We start from the raw sequence: 23,952 nt of genomic DNA on the forward strand, positions 1-23,952 counted from the left end.
GTTCTCCCGTCACACGCGTACACCGACGGCGTTCGGTTGAGGCCTGCGACAATCTACTTCATACAAATTGCCCGAGTTGCCTTTCCGAACTCGCTGGACCCAGTGACCCTGCTTCACAAAATTTCATTCATTTCGAGGTCCGCGCCCTGTGTCTGGTCGCGACCAGCCTGCTGCGACCGTCCACTCGTTGAGAGCTGCCACCGTTCGTTTTTCCCGGTATCTGAGCCTAAAGAACAGACCAAGTGACCATGCGGGAGGCTACTGTGCGGTCAATGGGCCGCCAGGAGCTGATTGAGACTTGCTCCAGACTTCAAAGAAGCTGCAAAGGTATGTGCCTCTTTCTGGTGAGACGGCCGAACTACGGGCCGCGCGTTTCTCCCGTGGCTTCTCCTCAGGCCCTTCCCGCCTGTTGTACTGCCGCTCCACTCGAGGGTGACCCTAAACTTTTCATTTTTTGCTGGGGGCGGCCCTTTATCTCGGACGAAAACCAGGGCTCATTGCTGGTTGTCTCTTCGCTGATCGAACTTGTAAGGGCTTGACGGTTACAAACAGCCTCGGCTCTGCCTTCCCTCCTATCCTACGCACTGGAGTCTTGGGGGGTGAGGCATACCCGATGTCCCAGTCGCCTTAACATTTTGTGTGGCATTGCTAGTTAGGGGGCTGCAATTCGAGTTTCGATCTGGATCCCTGCTGCTGGTGCTTTTCTTCCCAGACCTGCAGTGCTCCCTCGCAGAGCTTCACGATGAGGACGCCCGCCTGCGAGCAGAAAAGAGCGACCTCCAGCGCCAGGTTTCTGACGCCCGCTTGCTCCTTGAGTACGCCGTGTACCAAAATATCGCCGTTTAGCTGGGTAGAGCTGGGAAACAGCGCTTTTCTTTCCCCCCGATTCCCTCATTTGCCTGGACAGAAGAGATTGCAGAGGATGCTCACCGTAGATGCTGTCTACGCAGCTGTGTTTCCTCGCCTCCCGGGCTATCCACCTACATCAGAAGCCATCGCTGTAGAGATTGTCGCCTTTAGCGTTGCTCGCTGACTGTTTGAATGCGTGAACACGGAGTTGTTATGGGGGGAAATGATATCTCCGTGGCCTCAGCAGGGAAGGTAGCGAACCTCCTTTCCTCGCTTTGTCGTGTTCCCCTGAGGGGTTCGCGTTCCTGACTATGTGAGTACGCGATTCGTGCCTCACTTTGGGTACCGGAAGTGACTTCGACGTGCTCCAGGTGCCGCGCGGCAGCTGAGCGCTGGACTGTTTTCTCACAGAGCCGCGCGGTTTCCTCTCTAGCGTTATTCTTCGCCCATAACCGGACGTCTGCACTGTTTCCCGCTGCTGGCGTTACAGAAGCCTCCACCGCGACGATGGCGTCGTCGGCAACTTTTTCAAAGAGTAAGCCGCTTGTTTCTTTTATCGTAGGTTTGTCATTCTTTTTGACACGAGGGCGAAGTTCGTCTCACGTGCCGTATCAATGCACGCCCATCCAGCGTGGACTGAGGCCTCAGACACTTCGCGCCCGGCCTCCGCGCCTCCGTGTTTCGCCGCTCGCAACTCGTTTTCCCCCTTTTTCGCTCTGCACTCTTTCTTTTCAGCATCGGCATTCACCAGGTCTCGGATTTCATCCAGCAGGTCCGCACGCAGACGCCTGAGGCAGCGGCGGCGGCAGCGGCAGCAGCGGCGGCAGCAGCCGTGGCGTTTGGTTCCTCTGCGAGCGCGCTGATGAAGGAAACGCAGAAGCACCCGTTTGCTGGACCGAGGCGCAACCCCGCGGGCCCTGTGGAGCAAGCAAAGAGAGGGGGCGACTTGGACACCGTCGCCCTCAGAAACCGGGAGAACCGCGGCGCGAGCGGGACTCTTCCAGGGGTGCTCGGCGGGAACGAGGAAGGGCATGCTCAAGGGAGGAAGGACGCGAACGACGGGTCGGGGAGCGTTCAGAAGGCCGCGGAGGCGGCCAAAGAAATTGCGCGGGCCATGACCGAGGCGGCGACAGAAGCCTGGCACCGCAGCAGTAGCACGAGGCTCGCAGGCCTTGCTGCGGACGCAGAGCCGAGGACGAACGGCAGAGCGGAGACCCCATCTGAGACGCCGCAGGGAAGAGACCAAGAGGAGGCAGATGGCGAACACGCGCGCCAGGACCCCTTCTCCGATGAGCTGGTCATGAAGGCTGTCGGGCAGCAGGCCGGCAGCAGTATACGGGCGCTTCTTCAGAGGAAGCAAACGGAAGAGAGGCTTCAGAGACGGGTGAGACGGCAGACGAATGAGCATAGATCTATGCCCCGATGCACGCGCACCAAAACGAAGGCCCAGGCTCCTTGGGAACCTCGCGGATTCAGGCACAGGATGGCGGCCCCCGAAAGAGAGGACTGAGGGGGAGATGCGGGGACGGAGACGGAGAGACTCGAGGCGAGCAAGCAGAGCCCAGTCTAGGGGGCAGCCCAGGCGAAAACAGACACAAACGCGCGCCTGTTGCTGTCTCTGCATCCTGCAGTTTGTGGCACCCTTGATCGAAAGTGCGTTTCCTCTGTGAACCGCTTTGCTTGCAGATTGCACAGTGGCTGGACGACGCGAGCAGCCTCTCGATCGAGGAGGCCCCTCGGCCGTCTGGAGCGTTCCCGCCCGTCGCCAGTCTCGCTTCTGGTTTGCCGTCAGCACACGCGTCTGTGCACGCATCTGCGGCTTCTCGGGAGGGAGTGCTTTCAACGAGTGACGCACTTCCAGCTGATCCCCGCAGCGCGACGGCCGCCGCGCCTCCGACACACCTCCTGGGACCCCCTGAGAGCCACGCGGAGGACGCAGCCAGCGGCTCGGCAGTTCCCCTCACAGCGACTGGAGACGCGGCGCCCACGCCGCCTGTGGCTTTCTCTGCCGAAGAGGAGCGCCAGCGGGCTCGACAGCTCTGCGACGCCAAGCTCCTCGCGGTGCAAGTCGAGAAGGCTCTAGGCATGGCAGATATCGGCCGCTTCGCCCCGCAGTACCCGCCCGCCGCGGGCTTCTCGTCTGCGATAGCGGAAGCAGACACCTACGCGTTCCTTAAGTTTTCGGATGTATCGGCGCCAAGCGCCCAAGACGGCGGCCGCCACGCGGAAGTCAGGCGGCCCGCAAAGAAAGAGAGAAACCGAGATGCCTGGGCGGGGTTCGTTGACGGCTCCAATCTCGATGACTTGTGCGCCCGCGTTCTCGGCGCTGGCAAAGATTCAGAGGACGAGGAATCCCCTCCGCGCCGAGAGGGCTTTCGGCCGGATGACGCAGAGGAGACCCCTGAGAAACCGGCGAAGCCAGAAGGAGACACAGCGGACGACCAGGCCGCCCGCGATGCGGTTCGCGAAGCACACACAGAGGCCAAGGCAAATGAGAGTCAGGATTATTCTTCTTCCTCTTTTGGAGCTCCTCCAGACCCCGCGGGCGCGCTGGAACTCCCGCCGTGCGCCAGAGGGCGAGGCCCATCTGGGAAGCCCGCGCTGCCCGAGACCCCTCGCGATGAGCGCGAGCCCTCACAGCCTGAGCCAGCGCGGAAGTCCAGCCTCGTTGGCGGCCAAGAGGAAATCGTCTCCGCGGCTGTTCAGAAGCCTTCGCACGGACGCGCGGCCGACGAAGCTCCGCGGACAGGCTCTGCTCCCTACGGACTGCGTGGAGCGTTCTCGCCCGTGGAAGGAGGGTCCAGCGCCGTCGCAGCGGCCACCGAGGCCGGCTGCTGGGCGGAACCGCCGGCGGGCGCACTTGCACCGGCATCCTCTGCGGACGAGGCACAAATGGAAACAACCCGGCGGATGGAGACGAAGGGTGTGGCGTCACTGGCGTGTGAAGAGCCCCCTCCCCCAGCCCCGACTGGAGTCCGCGCCTTGCCGTCCGCGCAGGCGTCTCCTGCGGAACTCGATCGCAAGGCGCCAACGCCTCCGACGCCTTCTCAATGGTCGCAGCCCTCTTTCGCTTCGGACGCTCCCATGGCTGTGACATGCAAGCTGTTGCCCGACGGCGCGATCTTCCTCTCGTGGCAATTCGGCCCCGGACTCTGCGCTCTCTTGGCTGCGGCGCCGCCGGGCACCTGCCGGCAGTTCGAGGTGCAGGTCACGGTTCTCGATCTGACGGCCCAGTTTGAGGCGGCGACGCTGCGCAAGAGTGCGTCGGCCTCTGCGTCTTCGCCGCTCTCTGCTGGCCTGCAGCTGCCGATGCGGAAAACCCGAGCCTCCACGTGGCTGCTGGAGTCCCTCGAAAGAGGGCGCGAATACCACCTGACACTCATCGCGCGCTGCATGGAGTTGACGCTCGCGACGGGCCTCGAGGAAGACTACGGCGAGCCCGTCGCTGGGGTGACTGTCCACTTTTATCTGCAACCCGAGGGACTCAAACATCTCCGCATACGACCTGTCAGCCTCTCGACTCTTGCGTTGCCCTTCCCCACCGCCGCGCGGAGACAAGCTGCCCCGCCGCCGGTGGACAGCAACCCCCCCCCATCCCTCTCTTCTCTCTACCGCGAAGGAGAGCAGGACTTCTATGGCGCCGACGCCGCAGAGCAGCGCCAGTCTTCTCTTTCGTCCTCTAACGACAAAAGCTGGCCTTGCCTTCCTTCGGGATCTTCGCCGACCCCGGGAGCCGCCCTCACGGGGGCCGCCCCCGCGCAGCCTGCAGAAGAGAGCCACAAGGGCTCGAGGCGAAGCGCAGAAGCACAGAGAGGACGCGAATACGCTCAACTGGAGACAGTGCTCTCGTCAGAGTCGCTGTGCGCGGCCACTCAAGAGGCCCCTGACTTCGTAGCGGCTGCCTCCAGGAGCATGCATGCCACCAACGAGCGAGACGCAGCTTGTCGGGACGCTGAAGTTTTTGTGAGGGACGCCCTGAAACGACCAAACGAGGGCAGCCTGGTCGTCGCGCCTTCACGCCCGGCGCCGTCGGCTCTGGAGGGGCCGTGCTGGCGTCAGTGCCCATCAGGGGACTTCCGCTTCATTCCCTCTCCGACACGAGGGGGCGACGGCGAGCCGCAGCAGGCGAGCGATGCAGCGGGGCTCCCCGACGGGCGCCCCACAGCCACAGGCCGACAGACTGGGCTCCCCCCGTCTCTCTCTCTCACAGCGCGCCCTCTCAACTGCAACCCTGAAGGCACCACGCCAGTGCACGGGGCGCTCACTTCCGGTGCAGCAGCGGGGGTTCCCCCCCACATCACGGTCTCCGGCCTTCAAGCGCCCTTCGCTGCTCAGCATCAGGCCCCCGGCCGGTCCTCGGCGGCGTATGCTGGACATCCAGGCGAGGCGCGCCTCGCGGATCCCAGCGGCCTCCAGGGTCGCCCAGCACCGCAGCAGTCGCTGGTCAGCTCGCACATGGCGCCCGTCGCCCCTGGCCGCCCGCTGGGAATGCCGCTGGAGCAGGAGAGACGAGACAGCCTTGCTGTCAGCCAGTTCTCCGTGGGTACTGGTGGAGGCGCTCTGCCCGCTCACGGGACTCCGCCGTCTGCTCACTGGTCGGCCCGCAATGCGGCGTCACCGCCGCCTCCGCCTCCCCCGCCGCCTTCGCCTGCTGGCGTCAGTTCGCTCGGCGCTCCCCCTTATGCATTGCCCTGCGGCGGGGCCGGCCCCGGGTCGCGGCGGCCGTCGCTCGCGTCTTCGTGCGCGGACGCGTTCCCTCAGGCTCCGCCGCCCTCGGGCGGCAGCTTCGAGGCCGCGTCTGCGCCGCGAGGCCTTGTTCCACGCCCCACCCTCCCCGCGTCGCCTTGTCCGGCGCTGGGCGTGGGGTTCGACGGCGCCGAGGGCCGCTTGCGTCTGCACGCCGCGCCGTCTCTCTCGGAGGTCGCCGCTTCGGTGAAGAACTTCGCCATGAACAGCGCCGCATGGGCGCTCGTCCGCGATGTGGCGCATGCAGGCCAAGTCGCTTTGGGAAACGCGGTGGAGGCGTCGGGACTCTCCGGCGCAGTCGACCAAGTGGGCTGCGTAGCGCGCGGGCGCAGGGGGGAGCGGCGGAAGAGCGACGGCCGCCAGCGCCAGATGTCGCTCGGATGCGTCGTCGACACTCGCAGGCCGGACGCGGCCGACGACGGCCTCCTGGCGGCTGGCGCAGGCCTCAACAGGGCGCAAAGCGAAGAGCGGAGCTCCTTCCTGCATAGGCCAGATCGCAGTCCGTGTGAACCCGAGGCAGCGGTCACGTGCGAGCGCGCGCGGACGTTTACAGCCGCAGAGGACGCGCGGCCGAGCGCGCCTCACGCCGCGTCTCAAGATAAGGCCCAGATGCGAGGCACCACCACCACGTCGCCCTCGGGCGCAGAGCGGAAAAAACAGTGGATCGAGCGCAGACAACAGCTCTGGGCGGCGCCGGCGAGCGCCAAGGCTTTAGCGGTACAGGCACGAGACCGTGAAGCCCCGAGCAGTATCGCCAGGGCCCTCCAGAAGGAGGATGCGGACACGGTGTCGACGACGCATGCGCCTTCGTCTCCTCCGCGCCGCCCTGAGGTCCGACAGAGTCCCTCGCTGGTGCTCGCGCCGCGGGAGGCTCATTCGGCGCGGCCGCGGGCGTCGCTGTCGCATGTTGGGCCGAGTGCGCCGGCGTGTGCCGCGGAGGGGGGGCGGGTCTTCCAGCTGCCGCGGTCGCGCCCTCTTCAGTTTCCTTCGTGTCGTCGTCCGCTTTGCGCGGGAGCCCGAGCCTTGAAGTGCCGGCTCTAGGCCAAGGCGCGTCTTTTCGCTCTCTGGGCGACGCGAATCAACTGCGATCTCTCTCTCTCGCGGCGACGCCCGCCTCACGAGCCACGGCGGGGAGAGACGTCCGCACGGAGATCCGCATGAAGCGAGAGGAGACGACGGGAGGCGCAGCGGTGCAGAAAACGCCCACGGACACGGCGCTCGAGGCGCTGGAAAGACTCAAGGCCCTCCGAGAGCAAGAAGAGGAGATCGTCAAGATGCTGAATGAACAGAGGGAGAAGCAGGCAGCGCGCCACAGACGTCAAGCGGAAATTGAGGGACTGTTGAAACAAGAGGAGACAAACAATATGCCACTGGGCCATGCGACTCACGCCCTTGACACGCTCGGAGCGACCGGGATAAAGGCACCCGGCCGACAAGTCGGTGCGACCCTCGGCGTGAGAGGAGAGGCCCGCGGCAGAACTGAAGGCGCGAGTAGCGGCTCTGCGGGAACTCGTGTCAACGACGCATATGTCGCCTTGCCCCAGTTGCCTCGGCAGGCGACAGACAGCGGCTCGGCGATGCGCGCAAGAGTCGCGGACGCGATCCCCGTTTCGCATCCGAAGCCGGAGACCCACAGCAGTGCCGGCGTCCGCACCCAGGATGTTTCCACGCGAATGAGCTGCACACAGGGCACTATGCAGACGAGCCTCACGGCGGCGGTTGCTTCGCCGGCCCCAGCCCCGCCACGCGGTCACGTTCCGAGCCCCTGTCCAGCGGGGGTTATTCGCTCGGGTTCTTTCTGGTGCGCCGCGGCGGGCTCTCCCACGCCAGCTCTGGCCGCCACGCCGCTGCATGCACTTCGACTCACATGTACAGATTCGACGCCAGCGGCGTACGGAGGCCTCGCGACCACAAGCGCGGAGAAGAAGGACCAGATGGTGACGCACGCTTCTGAGGCTCAGGCATTCTCCTCGGTCGAGGGCACCTACGGCGTCTTCTCGTCGCTCACGCACCATGGAGAAAGCGGCAGCCGACACTTTGCCACTCGGGGGGAGGGGCAACACGCAGATTCAAGACAGGCCACGCTAGCTCTGAGGACAAGCACGCTCAGACAGGACGGACACCTCGCTGCTGGCGTCTCCTCACGCGCCTCCGTGGCGATGCCGCACGCGACAGTGCATGCACCTCGCACCACGCCAACGCCGTGGGCGGGCATGCTCGCGCGCTCTGGCGGCGCCACCCAGTCGTTTCCGCAGCAACTGTGGGCGCCTCAACTTGGCACTCCCTTGCCTCGTATGCCTCCTCGGAGGATCTCTCAAGCCCCTGGGAGAGCTTCCCAGCTGCTTGCCGGCAGCTGTCAAGCGGGCCTGGTGGGGGACCCCTCCTCCGCCTGCGGCGCGACCGGCGCCAATCGCCAGGGCGCGCCCCTTCCGCCGTCTCTCCCGCCTTTTGCGGCAGCTGCAGATCCGAGTGCACTCGCGCGGGCCTCCCTCCTCGCGACGCAGCCGGCCCCTCGCTCTCAGGCGCCCGCCGCGGTCACCGCAAAGAGCACCGCGGCTGCGGCGCCAGCAGGACGTCCGGAGACTGCAGGGGCAGGCCCCTGCGGCGCGGTGCGGCCACCGTCCGTGGCTCCGGCCCGCTGTGTAAAGGGACAAGAAGACGCGCACGCGCAAGCGGGGGATGCATCGTCGAGCTCGCGCATGCTCACCTCGCTGCGAAGCGCCGCCGCGGCGCTCAGCCCCACGCGGGGCGCCCAGGTGGCGTCTCAGGCGCGGCACGCTTCACTGGAGCAGGCCGATCGCAGAGGCGGCGGCCGGCCGCAAGTCCCCCCCCCCATGCGCGCGGGCACTACGGATGCAGCGGCTGCCACCCGCCCTGCCTCCGCAGGGGCGCTCGTCTCGGGGGTTTCGCCAGTCGGTCTGGGCTCCGCGCATGCCGTCCAGCAGATGCATCCCGTGGCTTCTTCTCACGCACGCGCCATCCTCCTGGGCGCGTCCCTGGGGGGCGGGCCTGAGGCGGCGCCCATGGGTGGTAGCTGGCTCGCGGGGGCTGGACCCGGCGCCGCGGTTGCGGCTGCAGGCGCTGTGCCGCCGTTGTCGCGTGCGGCCGCTCTGTCTTCGTCTCTCTCTTTCCGCGCGCCCGCCCTCGCGGCAGGTCTTTCGCCGCCGTTGGCAGGGGCAGGGCAGCGGGAAAGGGCGAGCCGCGGCGCGTCGTGGGAGCCAGACGCATGCGCGAGCGAGGGTGAGAAGGAGAACCGCGCGCGGCAGGAGCAGAAAGAGGCGACGCGCCTCGTGGCACCCGCCCTCTACCAGAGCGGCTGTCCACTGTATAAACCGGCTGCTTCGTTGAACCATGGCGCCCACGTGCTCGCCCAGGGCGCGGGGAAGGCGCCCCTCTATCAGCCTGCGTCCCTCGTGACGCTGGGGCTGTGCGAAGACGCCGCGGCGGGGACGAAAGGCGCAGAGGCCAAAGGCGTGAGTGCCTCGCCGGCGAACCAGCGCTTGGAAAGACAGATCACGTTCTACTGAAGCGCCGTAACTGTTGCTCGACACTCGGCTGGTCTTCTGCCGAGAAAACAACAAACGTGTCCGTAGAAAAGACCTAAAAAACCACAGGGGGAGCTGTGTAATAGACCGGGGACAGAGAAAGGCCGCGAAAAGCCGCTTTCTTGACGTCTCATTGCGGTTCCAAAACAGATTGCGAAGATGCGACCCCCTTCCAAACGAAACTACAACGTACAGAGAGAATATGACATTATGACACCGCCTGTCGGATTAGCCTCTAATGAGACATTCACTCGAGTGTCGATATTTTTTCGTCGCCGTCCGCTGGCACGTGCATCGTTTCTCTAAACGACAGTTTTTTTTTTTCCGTGCGTTTCACGCTGAAATGTGTGGAATAAAAACTAAGAGTGAGTTGGCTTCTTCCTCGTCCTACGTCACTATGTTGGGATGAACTTCAGTGTGTACTCAACGTGTCATGCGTTCCGGGCGTGTCCTCCGGGGCCATAGCGGAAGCGTGTTGGAATCTGCTGACCTGTGGAGGAAGTGAGTGGAAACGCGATAGCAATGTCTTGCGGCACGTGATACGCCGAAATTTCATGCAAGAAACTGAACTGCCCACGTTCGTTTCAACTCTAAACTTGACCTGAACACACAAAGGCGTCGCCTCTACACCGGCGACTTCAGCTCGCCTCCCTTCTCGCCATATAACTCCGCTCTTTAGGTTGATCGATCGATCCCGCATCACAATGCGTCACCAGACCAGCTGCGCCAAGGGCGTTACACGCGGATAGAAGAGGAATCGCAGCAACGATTTCAGATGCGCAGTCCGAGGAGCGGAGTACGCACGTGTCACGACGCCGCGGATGCCTCTTCGAATTTACCGGCGCTTTTACAATCGCGGCAGCGTCACAAGCAGTAGCCCGCGTATCTCGCAAAAACTAGGTCCCTCAGGCAGATCGCCCCCCGATGGTGGAATGACGCAGAGAAATTACAGTCCTTCCAGACTTGCATGTGTCTGGTGCACCAGCCAGCAAGGAGTAGGTGGAGTCCCGCGTTGACAGGCAAACTCCGCATCAGCTGTCAGCTCAAATCTTCCGTGAGCCCCAATACAGCCGCACTATCACCACCTTAGCGTGTGCAGACGGCGCAGTGAGTTTCCGCCGTCGATAACGAACAGCTCAGACATCCATCCCCGCGCGGTCGCTGGCGCCGCTGTGCGTCTCTGGGTAGACACACGGAACAATCGCCACGCTAGAATCTCCCGACAAAACTGAACAGAAGACTTCGCAGTTCCGCAAAACGTTGCGACCTGTAGGTGTGGTCGCCTGGTCTGAAGCAAGTTAAGAAAGGCCTCAAAGGATCTGAGGAGGCCTGGTGTTCCACGACGAAGCCCTTTTGCAATTTGACCGGAAGTCTGTGACGCTGGACAACCAGTCTGTGGTATCGCGGCGTGACGCGTCTCCAAAGTGCCCGCGGCTGGTGCACTTTTGACAGAAGAACACAGTCGCGATTTCGACCAAGCCGTCTTCCACTCGCGTATAAGCCGAGCGTGTGAAAACTCGTGGTATGCCCTTTGTTCCGGAGAAAGCCGTAACGGACGAGGAATTCTTTTCTCTGCACTACAGGTGCTCTTCGAGAAAGCGGGATTCGAAACGCAATTGTACCTCTGCTACCTCGTCCCGGGTGGATGATCTGCGTAGTCCCGGTCTTGCCGCGTAGATTGCCAACCAGCCCCTGCCCCCCCCCTTTTGCTCATGGGGGTAGCTTGGCGAGTGTGTGTGGACAGAACTCTTGTAGGACGGGGTCTGTGCACCTGCTCAGTTGCATGACAGACTTTGGCCTTTTCGAGAGGAAGCAAGAACCAGAAGGGACGGAAAAGTAACACGAGAGAGCGGCTGCCGAGCGCTTGTTTCCGGTTCGACGATTGAGATCCACGTGAAATTCTCCCAACAGCTTCAGCGCAGAGGCGCACACGAGACTCGATGGGCGATGCTCGTTTGCGCGCACCCCGGCAGTCCACAGTCTTCGGCCTCTCAGAATCCGAATCATTTTAGTTACTCTTCAGTCCTCAGTTGAATCTTGCTTTTTCGAACTCGTCCAGGGAAAAGCGAGGATATCAGTCGCGCTGAAACACAAAAAGGTCCCCTTGTCTTGCCCGGTCTCAAGAGGCAGCCGCGAGAAAAGACGCCCTCAGAGAGAGAGTCTTTGCAGATAAGACGACTCCCTCACCGCCTGTGTAGTCTAATAGCTGAAAAAGGGAAGGGAGGCCGCTCTTTCCTGGCATGAGGTGGCATTCTATTCCTTTTACAACGAAGACACGATTTTTGAAGCTTAAACGTCCGTTTTTCCCATTTAGGGGCGTGTGAAGAGATTGCCTTTCGGATTTAGTCCGAAACGAAGGGTACCCCGCGAAACCGTTCCAATCCAGTTTTTCTAGTTGGGGTGTCAGGAACGACAGCCGACACGGTTGCACGTCTCTCTCGTGTTTTGCATTGTGGTTGTGTTTCGTTTCCGTGCGTGTTGTGTGCTTTTTGTAATCCAGTTTGTGGTGTTTCTGTTGTGTTTTTGTTGTATTCGGGTCAGATGCGTCGTTTGCGCCTCTCGGCCTCCCCCTGCATCGTCGTTGCGCCTCCGTGCATTTTTTTTGTGGCACGTCGTGTAGTTGTGCTTTCTCCTTTTCCGTTGCCTAGGCTTTTCTTCCTCTTTCACTAGTTGCTTCCCGCCCCGACCGCGGTTTTTTTTTCGGGTATGCGCCGAGAACTTGCCGCGCGCGCTGCCGCCGCCGCCCGTTGCAGGACGCGAGATTGAATCGGTGACTCCTCCGCCTCCCATGCTTGCGCGCATCGTCGATCTCTGTCCTTCCCCGCATGAGCACCATGCATGCTGTAGGAATGACTCGGGCCACGGTCGCGTCTGTTGACGGCCTGCCCAACTCTGTCTCGGCGTACGGCTCCAACTCGTCATCGCCGCCGTGTCCGCTTTGCGCGTCGCCGCTGACTTCTTGCTCTGCGAAACTGGCTGCGCCTCAGCGCTCGCCCGCGCGCGGCCTCCTGCCTCCACGCATCGTCCCCACAGACTTTCTGCTGCTGCCTCCGCCCGCCAGGTGCGGGGCGAGCGCCGGCTTGCGGACGGGCTCTGCGTACTCCTTCCAAGATCAGCTCGAGAGCTTCTCGCAGGATGGCGGTCGCGAGCGGCACTGCACCTGCGCGGTCGCGGGCGTGTCGCCCACCCACGAGGCACTGAGAGCCAGAGCGGACGCCGCCGACGGCCAGGGCGACTCGTCGCACCACTGCTCCCTCTGCGGAGGTGTGCCGATCGGGATGGCGCGGAGACACTCCTCCTTCTTCCAAGAGTCCGTCAGCTGCCTGTCGGCCTCCAGCCGCAGCGTTGAGCTGCTCATCTGGGGCGTCCGCAAGCTTATCGAGCGGGACTTCCCCTGTCTGTACTCCCGACACAACGTGGACGCTTCACGCAGCGCAGAGGAGCAACGCCTGGATAGAAGTGTAGCAGACGTAAGCACCGCAATTCAGGAAATCTCATGTGGCCGTGGGTACAAGGCTTTTTTTCAATGAAAATACCGTATATCTGCAGCGCGTAGCGGGACGGGAACACACACGTCGCGGGAGGGTGGCGGGGAGATGCAACAGAGACATGTGTGAGGCTTCAACCGCGAGTTTTCAACTTTCGTCGGCGTCTCTCAGATGGAGTTTTGGGGTCTTCCGGCAGCCGGATCTTTTTTCTTGAGGCCGCTCGCCTTGCCGCTTGATTTGCCAGGTCGTCCACGCGTCGCACTTCCCCCCCAGAGTTTAACCCGGATGTCACCACGGCGGCTGCGTTGTTTTTGCGTGTGGGTGTATCTGCAGTCTGAGCACTGCTGCGCAGTGTCGCAGGGGTCGCCTGCGCCTCTGGAGGCGGGCGAGTTGCCTTCGACGACGCACCAGACGCCGATGCAGGCCGCACAGGGCTTTCCTACCGGGGCGAGTGCGGCGTTTGCGTCGCCCAGCTTCTCCCCGTTCCCGCCATGCTCGGACGTCTTTCCAGTTGCGTGCGCGCCGATGATGGGCGGCTGCTGCTGCCGCGGGTCGGTCAACTCCGGCATCGCCTGCGAGGCGCGTCAGATTGTGGCCGTGTCGATTGAAGGCAATCGCCAGCGCGACCGCAAAGTCCTGAAGTGGGTGCGAAACAACGTGCTCAAGTCGGGCGACGTCGTCGTCCTTGTCACCGCGTGGGAGCGCGCAGAAGACCCCAAGTTCCTCAAGGTGCCTGGCATGATCCTGAGCAACAACACCGACGCCAGCAGCTATAACGTGAGCATGGTTGGAAAACTAAACGCCCGCCTGAAGCACGTCGCCGCTTCCCTCCTCTCGGACTGCCGCGTCTACCCGCTCGTCGTGCCCCTCGGTAAGAGGCCGTTTCAGCGAAGTGCAGATTCAGAGGGGCCGGGCTCGACGGAAGATAAGACAGCGACAGCTGCGCTGAGTGTGACGGGATGTTCTCTTTATCTTCTTTGCATATGCACACATGCACCCTCGCCACCATGGCACCTGCTTGCGTCGTGCGGCGCGGATGGGATTGCGTCCTCTGCCTATATCCGCATGCGTGCAAGAGTCTTTTGTATGCGTGCGTGTGGTGTTTATTTGCAGCTCGAGTTAACAAGGCGTCGGTGGGCGACCTGCTGTGTCAGTGCGCCGCGGAGCTGCAGGCGGATGTGCTAGTCGTCGGCTCGCATGGGCACACGTCGCTGCGCCAGGTTCTCTTCGGCTCTGTTTCTCGGCACGTGCGATCTCACGCAACCTGTAAAGTCGTGATTCCGCGCATTTAGTCGAGGTAACCGGAATCTCGCAGGTGACGGGTGGATGGAGATCTTCCGCGCGAGCCCGCGAGGAGATAGGGGCGATTCAAAGTGCGTGCTCATACGTATAACGAGTCTCTAGATTTATGTGTATGTGGTGAACTTCGTACACGCAATACGCCGCAGAGCTGCGGCGTATGTATATTAGTGTGCGTCGGTGAGGAAGGCCGCGTGTAGTCATGCCTGTGCGTGATGTGCCTAGCTTTTCTCCCTCTTCTCGGTGTGTGTGAAATAGCTCGAAATGTACGGTTTGGTCACCGCGGCCCGCCTTCTCACGCGACTGCGGCAGACCCCTTATGTGACGCGCGCCTTTCCTCTTTTTTGCTTTCGTAAATCTGTACGCGAACTTCGTCAGAGGTCGTGGGACTGCGCAGGAACAGAGAGGAGAGCCAGGCGTGCACGCTGCGTAGTTCGCGTGATCTTTCCATCGGTAACGCGTCAACGCTGCAGCTGCGCTCTCCTTTTCGTTTTCTGCGGCCCTATCTGTGCGGCGAAGAGTTTTTTATGTTTTCCGTACAGTATTTAATGTGGTTCAGTTGAGATACAATCTTCCTGGAGGAGAATCGAAACGTGTACGTATCTGTCTGTCGCGCACGCACATAGGTGTACTTGACGCGTACGACAGTTTATGCTGCGGATATTTTTTTCTTTCTTCACGTGATCTTCTAAGCTCCGCTGCCTCTGTCTCTTCTCCCTCAGTCTCGCCTGTGGCGAGGATGGCGGGGCGCGACTGGTTTTTCAGCCTAGTTCGTTGTTTCCAAAAAACAGTGTGCTTGCCATGGTGGACTGGGTGTGTGAGCTGGGGGAGAGCGCCTTGCATCTTTTGCCTCGGGCATCTCGAGGTGAATATGGAGGAGAGCGCGAGGGACGGGGGCGATCGGCGGAGGGAAAGAGAGGCACGCTTTCCTCGCTCTCTTCTTCGTCTCAACAGCGCTATTTTTCTCCCCACACATTCCCACCGCCGAGGTGGGCGGAAAAGCTTGCATTTCTACTGTCGTGCTGGATGCTTCATCGTGAGAATGGAGGGTGGCCAGCGGCTGTGCAACTCGTGAACGAGGTTCAGCGTTGCGGCGTGGCCGAGCTTGCGTGCCCGCGTTCGTTGTAGAGAAAAAAAACACGAGTGAGGAACTCGTGAAAACAACACTGGGATGTATTTGCACCTGAAGCCATGGCAGCCCCACGGCAGAGCTACATTGGTGGTGAGCGGTACGCTCAGGCTTGCAGCTTCCACTATTTCAGTCGTGTGCGATCCGCCACTCGGCGGAGAAGACTTTTTACTCTTCGTTCGGTCTCGCATTCTTGTATGTGTATGCGTGTGTGTGTGTGTATGTGTGTGTGTTCGCGTCTGCACCGTGATTTGCTGCCTTACTTGCCTCTCTACCGCTTCCTTCTTCATTGATTGCGGTCGTTTACTTGTTGCGTGCAGGGTTGAAGAAAAGGTGTGTGTATGTGTGTGTATGCGTCCTCGGTGCATTCATAACATGCATACACATCTGTAAATGTGTGCGTGTATATGTGGTGCGTGCGAGTTTGTCTCCGTGTGAGTAGCGTTTGCCGCGTGTCAGGTGCCGCGATGAATCAAGAGTTCTACATGAAGCGTTGATGGAAGAAATCGTGATGTTTGCAACAGCAGTGTTCACAACACGTCCAACTGAGTGCGTTTTTCTGAGGTGGAGGGCGGAGAGAGGAAGGCGCGGGGGCTTGGCAGCATGACTTCCCCCGGCCGAGAAATCGCAACTCGCGTACGGGATCATTCTTCTTGCTAACACAGCCACAAGACAGCAGGTGGTTCCATCCAGCTCTTGCTCCGTGGTGGATGTGCATTTTGTATGAAAACTCCCTGAATCGACAGGCTGGGAGAAGAAATGTGGGTTCGCTTCGCTGCTTCGCGTGTTCCGCTTGGGGTGTATGTACACCGCCGACGGCCAGGGCGCGGCTCTCCACCTCGAGTGTACGTACACCTCAGACGCCCAAGTGCGAAAGATGAGATAGGGTCTTCTGTAGATATTTCACGAATCGTTTGCCAATTCCCAACCTGTGGCGAAGATGTGAAATCGGTGTGAAAGGACCAGCGTAGCGTCTTCAATATGCAGTGTGCGCCTCTTTGTGAAGAGGCGAAGACGAGTCGGTGTCTTGCTCAGTTTCCATTCTCACAGATAGCCCTGTGCAATGTTCATATCTGTTGTTCGCCGCGTGTGCGGCAGACACGCGATCGAGTCCGGTCTGTCAGGGGGTGGGGCTTACGTGGTGAAGCGTAAGAGGGAGTCCTTCCTCGCGTAGCTGTTTCACCGAATGACCTTGTCCTTATCTCGGCGGCCACCGGGGTACGCGTGCTTTTCGGTGCACATCTGGCTTGCCTTCTCCCCTTTCGGAAAGTAGAGGAACAAGGGAGGACTGAGTCCCTCTCTTTTGAGAATTTCGCTTTCTACGAGCTGCGCATGCAAGGGCAACGAGTCGGGTCTGGAGAGCTTCATGGACTCGTTCTCTTGAGAGGGAACGGAGCGATGGGAGAGAATGGATTGCGGAAGGAGGGGAAGTGTACGTGTATGTTTTCGTATTTGTGTCGGTACCGGCCGCTGTGCACTCTCTGTCTCTCGTGGCGCACATGTCTGTCCTTTCATTTTTTGGAGAGGAATCTCTTGTCATTTGCGTGTTGTGTTTTCCGTGTGCTCTTGGATACGCCTAGTCTACGTCTCCCTCTTTGTTTCTTGTGGGTAGTAATGCCAACCGTGCTGTGCTGTGGTTGATATGTGTTCGAGAACAGAGAGACTGTGTGGTGAATGTTTGAGGACAAACACGGTGGACCTCCGTCTGCGAGCCCTCTGCATATGGCGCGAAAGGGAGGGCTGTCCATACACTTCTCGCCTAGTCCACAGCACAGCACATGCATGGGATTGCGAGAAGACTCTGCATTCTGCCAGGGTTGAGCAGCCGCGCACACAGAGTGATCGATACAAAACCGTTTCGCAGGCAGTTACTATACTGACGGGTACGGTTGCTGGGTGTAGATACTGCGGTGGCAAACAAGGTTCCGTCCCCCGTTCCGTTCTCTGTTCATGTAGTATGTGTGCAAGGGCGTGGCAGCGCCTGCTTCGAGATCCCTTTCGGTAAATCTGGAAAATGACCATGTAGCGAGAAGCCGCGTATTTACGGTAGCGCCAGAAGGCTAGTCCAGAGCAGTCGTTCACGCGGTGCAACGAATTGTGACACTGGAGCTCAGCGTATCAAATCTCTCAAGAGAGTAGTCGACTTCGTACGGGCGCAAAACGTAGTGCCGTGTGGAAATACGCCAGCACCATAGCTGCCGCCTCTAAACGTGCCTTTCAAGACAGCTACCCGCGCAGGTACGTTTCTCCCTAGGGAGAATATCCATTTTTCGAACTGTAGAGCGCTCTTGTCATTCACGAGCCGTGATATCCAAAGGCAGGCAGGCGCAGGCACGTGAAAGAATGTAACGCCAATTCCTATTCGCCCGCATCTACCCAGCCAGCCCTCCCTAATGCGGCGTTGGAGGTGAATTTGCTTACAGTCGACTCTCCACAGAAAACCTCCATCTGGGCACTCGTAGGGAACACTGTTCAGTTCTCATATACTGCCCAGTTTCTACAGTCAATTCGGACGGATGTTGACGTATCGCTGTAATGAACCAGGTGGGACTCACAGGGCACAGCAAGCCAGAGGAGAGAAGAGAAGCAGAGGAAGGAAACGGCTGAGCGACGACGAGTTTAGCTGCAGAGTCTCAATCATTTGCTCGGTAGTTCAGGACTGCACCGTTTCGAAGAAAGGAGTACCCGCTTTGACAAGTTCCAAAAGTTGCCCATATTTTTTGTGCGCCTCTAGCACGCGGAGGTGAACACGCAGAGGCCCTTGGAAAAATCTATAAAATTGGCAAAAGATGTATTATGGATGTTTATTCATGTTTTACACACATGTGAGTACCTGCCTGCCGACTACTCGACAGGGAGCACTCTTTGTGCGAGCTGCGTGTACACCTCGCGTGCTAGCCTGCCTCTTGACGTTTTCCTACCGGGGCTTCATTCTTCGACTCGTCCACGTTTCCATTGACACCGGCGGGTTCACAGCCACAAATGCGTACATATATCCCTATATGCACATAAATAGAGTATGACATCCTGCGCTGTGTTTCCGACTCCCGTCAGCTTTTCCATCTCTTCGCGGGGGCCCGTTCGTCTCGTCTCTCTGGCTCTTTTTTGTCTTTCCTTTTCCGCCGCAGAGCGTCGGTGAACACGACGCTCTGCGCCCAGCCGGCGTAGACGCCAAACTGGCGCTGGTAAAAAATTTGCATGGCGCAGTAGAGCGCATCTGAGAGATTCGCGAACGTGGTCGCGCCGCTCGCGGACCGGCAGAATCGCTCGACGGCGGCCGGGGTCAGAGGCGCGGGCCTCCACGGGCACATCGACTCAAGAGACTGCGGCTCTGCAGGTGGCCACGCGGCGTGCGAAGAAGCCCGTCCGGTCTCCTTCGTGCCTCCACCGCGCCCAGAGCGCGCGAGGCCCGCCTCGTTTCCTGTTTCTCGCACAGCCGCGTGCGCAGCCCTCGCGGCGCCACGGAGAAACGCGTGGAAGTCGGCGTCGCTCTGCGCAAACTGCAGCAAGTGAGTGTCCACCGGCCAGCGCGACCAGCAGCCCAGCGAATAGAGTGCGATGCAGTCTGCGACTTTACGCCCAATGCCGCTGAAATCCACACGCACTTGCACACTTTGAAAGAGTCACGAGCGAGCTCCCCGGGGGGCGTCGCTCTAGCCACAAGAAGCTCGAGAGTACTACCGTGAGTACAGAATACACCGTCCCAGCAGTACCGGTGTAAGAAAGTCGAGCACTATCTATGCATACCAGGTGCACGGCTCTTCCGGAGCGCAGAAACACTGTGGAAGTTCGTTCATGAGGAATGGAGTCCATCCGTTGGAATGACACACTCGCGAACCTTCCAAAGGAACACGGCAGCAAACAGCCCGCCCCAGATTGGGATTGAGAGGGTCGCTGGGCACTATTATACATACAGGCTACATACACACATATGCCGTTGCCACGATCTACCATTATAGAGTAGGCACGACGCTGCAGCTGTGAAGCACCATCCACATATATGTATTTTATGAATATATATAAATATGCATGCATATTCTATTTACGCTTGCACGGTGAGGCCTGATGGCATAGATAGTGTTCAATGCAAATATCTATATATCTAGATATCTCTGCCTGTCCGTTTTGTGCGCGAGAAAGCCACCCCACACACGACGAGTAGGATGCAGCCGTGCCAGGCCTCTCCGCCAAGGCGTTTGAGGCTTTCTCTACTTTTGCGCATCCGGAGCTTACGCGAAGGGTAACAACGCGTCGCGAATGTCTCGTTCGACTGCAAACAGCGCTTCCTCGTCGCATTCACCCGCGCGTCTGGATGCGACTGCCTTGGCTGCCAGAGAGAGAAGGAAGGCCTCGCCACCCTGGGCCTGCAGCGCCTTCGCGGCTGCCACCAGAAGTCGAGCACGATACCCGAGGCCTGCGGAAAAAGGACAAGGCAGACGAAGAAGCTGCTTTTCTTCTGCGAGACGCCAAGGGCAAAGAGTTCGACTGTCGCACCCAGACTCTTTGCGCTTTCACTTTCTTGAGTTCTTGGTTGCTGTCTTCCTCACCAAGCTGCCGCAGCGCGTCCTCCGAGGCCTGCGCGAGCGCGGCGACCGACGGGAAGGCGTGCCAAGTGAGTCTGGGACGGAGAGAGAGAAGCAGAGGCACATCGCGCCGGCTGCAAAATACGCAGCTAGACGCCTCGCTCAGACCGCTTGCAGAGGCAGGCGCCGAGGCACACGCAGAGTCAGGCAGACGTCGAGAGCCGAGGGACTGCGCGCCCGACGGAGCTTCACACGGCACCGTGGGCGAAGACGAGAGATCCCGGCGGGAGTCGGCAGCGGGGCGAGACAATTTCGTCTCGAGGAGCTCAGTGTCTCGGAGGGTCTCCTTGACCTTTTCCGCGGCCGCCTTCTCCTCGAGGGCCTTCTCTTCGCCTTCCGCGTCGCAGCCGCACACGAGGAGCTCGCCGTACGCGCGGCGGAGGGCGGCGACCATCTGCGTGATTCTGCGCAGCGACAAACCGAGACGTCTCTCTGACTCCACCGCAACACGGAGTCCGCAACGTCGTTGGAGCCCCAGTCCCGTGGGCCGTCATGCCGCTGCACTCGCTGCGTCATTCTGCCGACGCACGCGCGACGCGCGCGAGGAGGGAGGTCTGAAGCGCCTCCACTCGAGAGCAAGAAGCGAGGAAACAATTGCTGGAGAGCAAGCTGCCCCGATTCAAAATCTGAGAGGACTAGCGAGTGCAGTGTGTCGCACAGTCGCACAGGACAGCGGGCGGCCGAGAGCGAACGCCGCGGAGGGCCGGAAGGGAGCAGGCAGGGGGAGGGAACGCCTCCACACAGCTGCGGTTCCTCTGACGACGTACCGAGGAATGTTGTTGTTCGAAGAGCAGAGAAAGCAAAAGAAACACTCTACGACGGGCAGCTGTAGGACACGCCCCACGCCGGCGAGTCCAGCGCCCTCTCCCGGCAACTCGAGTCCACCAGGGGGGCGGAGCTGCGCGCGTTTGTCCTCTTCGCCCGGCGTCGCCTGGCCTGCGCCGCCGCCACGCCACGCTTCCTTCACTCCCGCGTCCTGCGCTCTGCGGCCGTTGGATCGCCTTGAGAATTCGCCGCAATCCGCCCTGACCCTTCTGCGCGGCTGCAGGCCGCGCTGGCCGCGATGCAGAGGCTCCCTCGTGGCTGCCACCGGCGGCGGAGGCGACGGAGGCCCAACCGGCGAAGAGCCGGAAGAGACGGCACCAGGCGACAGCGTGATGCGCAGCCTTCGCGTCTGCCACCTGCGGGGAAGAGTGCGCCAAAGAAGCGAAAGCGAAGGCGAGAAATGCGTGATCGAATGCAGCTGCCTGCTAAGCGGCGCCGGGGTCGTCGCCGTGCTTCCAGTGCTCGCGAGATCTACAGAATAGCGACTGAAAATGGAGAAAACAGACCGTCGCGCATCAGCCTTGCCGCCTGACAGACGCCAAGCGCTCTGCTCAAGCAGGGCCGCTTCGCTTCGGCACTGGAGCGCCCGCCACCGCGTCACTGCCGATCGTGGAGCCGCGGCTTCTGCAGTGGCTCCACAATGAACAACTCTCGAGGCTGCAGCAGCTTGGAGAAGGAATGGCATGCAGCGGGGGCTTGACGCTTTGGCTCATCTAAGTGCCTACAGAGTCGACCTCCCCCTGCAAGGCGATAGAAGCAAAAAACCCTAAACCCGGGTGAATGTACTCTTTTCTGCTTTGTGTCCTCTGTTCCACACGAAGTTTTAACTCGCTATTCACCACTATTCACGACCTCTCCCCTGGCCGCTGGGCCCCGTCCTCCCCTCCGCACTCGTTTCGGAGTTTGGCGAGTGAGACGTCGAGATTGAAGAAGGCGCGGAGTGCGTCCCTGTCGTCTCTGTCGTCTTCGGAGTCTTCTGCGCGTGGGAGCTCGCTCTCGGCGCCGGTGTCTCCCCCGGTTGTGGGGTCGGCTTCGCCTTCCTGCTTCACGGGAGTCAGCTGCGCCGTCGCGCCGGCATTCCTCTCAGCTCGCCTCCGCGTCTCTCGCGGCTCACGTTTAGGGCTGAGAGGAGGGTCTGTCGCGCCTCGACGATCTCGGTGGAGACACCTGCAGCGACGCACACGGGGCGCCTCAACGTGCGGCAGAGGAAGGGCCCTTGAGAGAGCCTGAAGGTGCCTTTCAAACTGAAAAAAGCTGAAGACGCGCAGCCACACCCCCCCATCCCCAGCGGACGTACCTGTATAAGGTGCCTGTAGGCGTCTGAAGAATTTGAAAGACGCGCCGACCCACGAGGCCTTCCCATAGCGGAGTATCGCCTCCGCCGATGCGCGAGAACTGAAACGTCTGGCCTGAGCAGAGACATACACGCCGCAACTCGCCTCAGCGTCCACTGAACACGCGAAGAGAAAGAAAGGGAGGGGAGGGCGGGTGGGCAGACATCCGCACCGCTTCGCGTTTTTTCTACAACTTCGCGTTTTTTTTTACTGCTTCGCGTCTAGAGGAGGCTACACATCCACATCATCACTAAATTCTACTAATACCATTGTAGAACGCTAGTATATACTCCCTGCCTGATGCAGTAAAGTGCACGCGGCGGCTGCATTCTGACGGTGTGAAGGCCGGTAAATCTTTGTCTGGTAATGGTCGCTTTAAGAACCCTAAACCCTACAACGCAAAAATGTTCCGACCGCTTCACGGTGGAGACATCTGCGGCGTCTCTGACCGCCGCTGTGAAGGACTTCCACTCTCCACGCGATTTACATCTGAGCGACTCTTCACGCCGGCAGGCGCGACGACGCAGAGCGGCGAACGAGAGGCGAGGACTCGCTCCTTACCCGTGGTGAGGCAGAGTTCAGGCCGCAGCTCATCGACTGGGACGCCCAAGTCGCGCCAATTCGCCGCGCGAAGACGCGCGAGAGACACTGGAGTAAGGGTCGAGGAATTCGCTGCGCCCTCCGAAAAAGGAAAAGGGGATGCAGATGCAGGTAACGGGGCGGATCCCAAAGACGCAGGCGATGCGACCCGCGCCTCAGCCGGCGACGCGCGCGAGGCCGAAACTGCGCGGAGAGACGAAGCAGAAAGAGTCCTCACAGACGAAGGCGACAACCGAGACATAGCGCGAGCAGCCGCGCGAGGCGACTGCCCACTAACCGCCGATTTAGGAGGATGTTTCGAAGGCCTCAGAAACGCCGGCGCGGCCTCGGAGGACTTGGCACGCGGCAACACCGAGAGAGACGACGTCTGGCGCAACGGCGAGGGAGGCGAAGGATCGGGAGAGGGCGGCGACGAAGCCGCGACGGAGCTCGCTCTGGTTGTTGAGGCTGTAGGGGAGGACGCCTGGCGCGGGCGACGCGCGGAGACAGACAGAAGCCGCGGCTGCGTTATGCATTCTTCAGAAAGGCGGCTGCAGAGGGGCGAAGGGCAGCTCGCTGAGGAATAGCCGTCAGAAAAGAGTTGCGTCCCTCGCCGCCTCGTCGCACGGCCTTCTTGGTTACCGCCGGCGCGCCTGGCAGGCTGCATGCGCGTTGCTGTCGTTGTTTCTGCCTTCGCCACAGAGGCCTCGCGCGCATCGTGCGGCTCAAAGCCCCTCCGCCGCGTCGCGGGGGAGGTGTCGTGAGCCATCCTGAGGCAACTGGCGTGTGTGGCGACTGGAACTCCGCGCGAGGCGACGGCGCGGCGAGAGCGGCCGCCGCGTGGAGGAGAGGAGAACGCAGAGGAAGCGAGCGACGCAGGGGGCAGGAGGCAGCAGAGAGGAGCGGGACAGAGGCCGACAGCCAGGCAACTGTGGCGGCTGCGCGGCGGAGACGAAGACAAAGAGGAAGGAGACCGGTCAGCTGGCAGGCGGGGAAGAGAAGGAGAAGACGGACACGAAGGGAAGGACGTGTAGAAAGAGGACAGCGCAGGCAGAACCCCGCAGAAAGAAAGAGCGCGAGCGAATCGATACGGCGGCCCGCGGTGCTCCGAAAAACTTAGCGTAGAGCAGCTGAGGCCAGCAGTAGCATCAGACAGAGTGACCGGGGCGGCACGAGGGGCCGCGAGAGAGAAAAGCGGGATAAAATGGAAGAAAAACCACACATAAAAAACTCCCCACCCCAAAAATAACGTTCGCTCCATATATGGAGACAGTTGACAAAACTATTCAGTCATATATATATATATATATATACTTATACATAGCATATGGACTGCATATGATACGAATACATGTATATACTGGGTTAGCTGCGCAGAACAGGAAGATTCGCTCGACAAGGAGATCGCGACTAGCATCCTTTATTCCAGCAAAATGTGCCGAGATGGAGAGCGAAAGCCGAGGAGGATAACGGAGTGAAGGCGAGCAAGAAGAGAAGGCCAGACACAGAAAACTCGAGAAACACTTCACCGTCGAGCGCATGCAAAAAACTACATGCAGAGCAAAGACACTGTAT

General features: G+C 60.7%; 3 protein-coding genes across 3 annotated transcripts; 2 read left to right on the forward strand and 1 right to left on the reverse strand.

Moving 5' to 3' along the window:
* Positions 1–248: 248 nt before the first annotated feature.
* On the forward strand, positions 249–9,122 carry BESB_026210 (uncharacterized protein; the record flags this gene model as incomplete). The annotated part of the gene is made up of 6 exons (XM_029361301.1): positions 249–327; positions 713–815; positions 1,340–1,384; positions 1,585–2,233; positions 2,536–6,511; positions 6,637–9,122. The coding sequence occupies 6 exons, from the start codon at positions 249–251 to the stop codon at positions 9,120–9,122; spliced, it is 7,338 nt and encodes a 2,445-aa protein (XP_029215656.1).
* A 2,852-nt stretch (positions 9,123–11,974) lies between these two features.
* On the forward strand, positions 11,975–13,920 carry BESB_026220 (universal stress family protein; the record flags this gene model as incomplete). The annotated part of the gene is made up of 3 exons (XM_029361302.1): positions 11,975–12,610; positions 12,962–13,499; positions 13,742–13,920. The coding sequence occupies 3 exons, from the start codon at positions 11,975–11,977 to the stop codon at positions 13,918–13,920; spliced, it is 1,353 nt and encodes a 450-aa protein (XP_029215657.1).
* A 4,186-nt stretch (positions 13,921–18,106) lies between these two features.
* On the reverse strand, positions 18,107–23,146 carry BESB_026230 (uncharacterized protein; the record flags this gene model as incomplete). The annotated part of the gene is made up of 7 exons (XM_029361303.1): positions 18,107–18,644; positions 19,290–19,470; positions 19,604–20,043; positions 20,407–20,820; positions 21,356–21,631; positions 21,762–21,873; positions 22,360–23,146. The coding sequence occupies 7 exons, from the start codon at positions 23,144–23,146 to the stop codon at positions 18,107–18,109; spliced, it is 2,748 nt and encodes a 915-aa protein (XP_029215658.1).
* Between the last annotated feature and the right edge of the window lie 806 nt (positions 23,147–23,952).

The sequence above is a fragment of the Besnoitia besnoiti genome, assembly GCF_002563875.1.
Source record: "Besnoitia besnoiti strain Bb-Ger1 chromosome Unknown contig00014, whole genome shotgun sequence".
In the NCBI taxonomy this organism is placed as follows: Eukaryota; Apicomplexa; class Conoidasida; order Eucoccidiorida; family Sarcocystidae; genus Besnoitia; species Besnoitia besnoiti.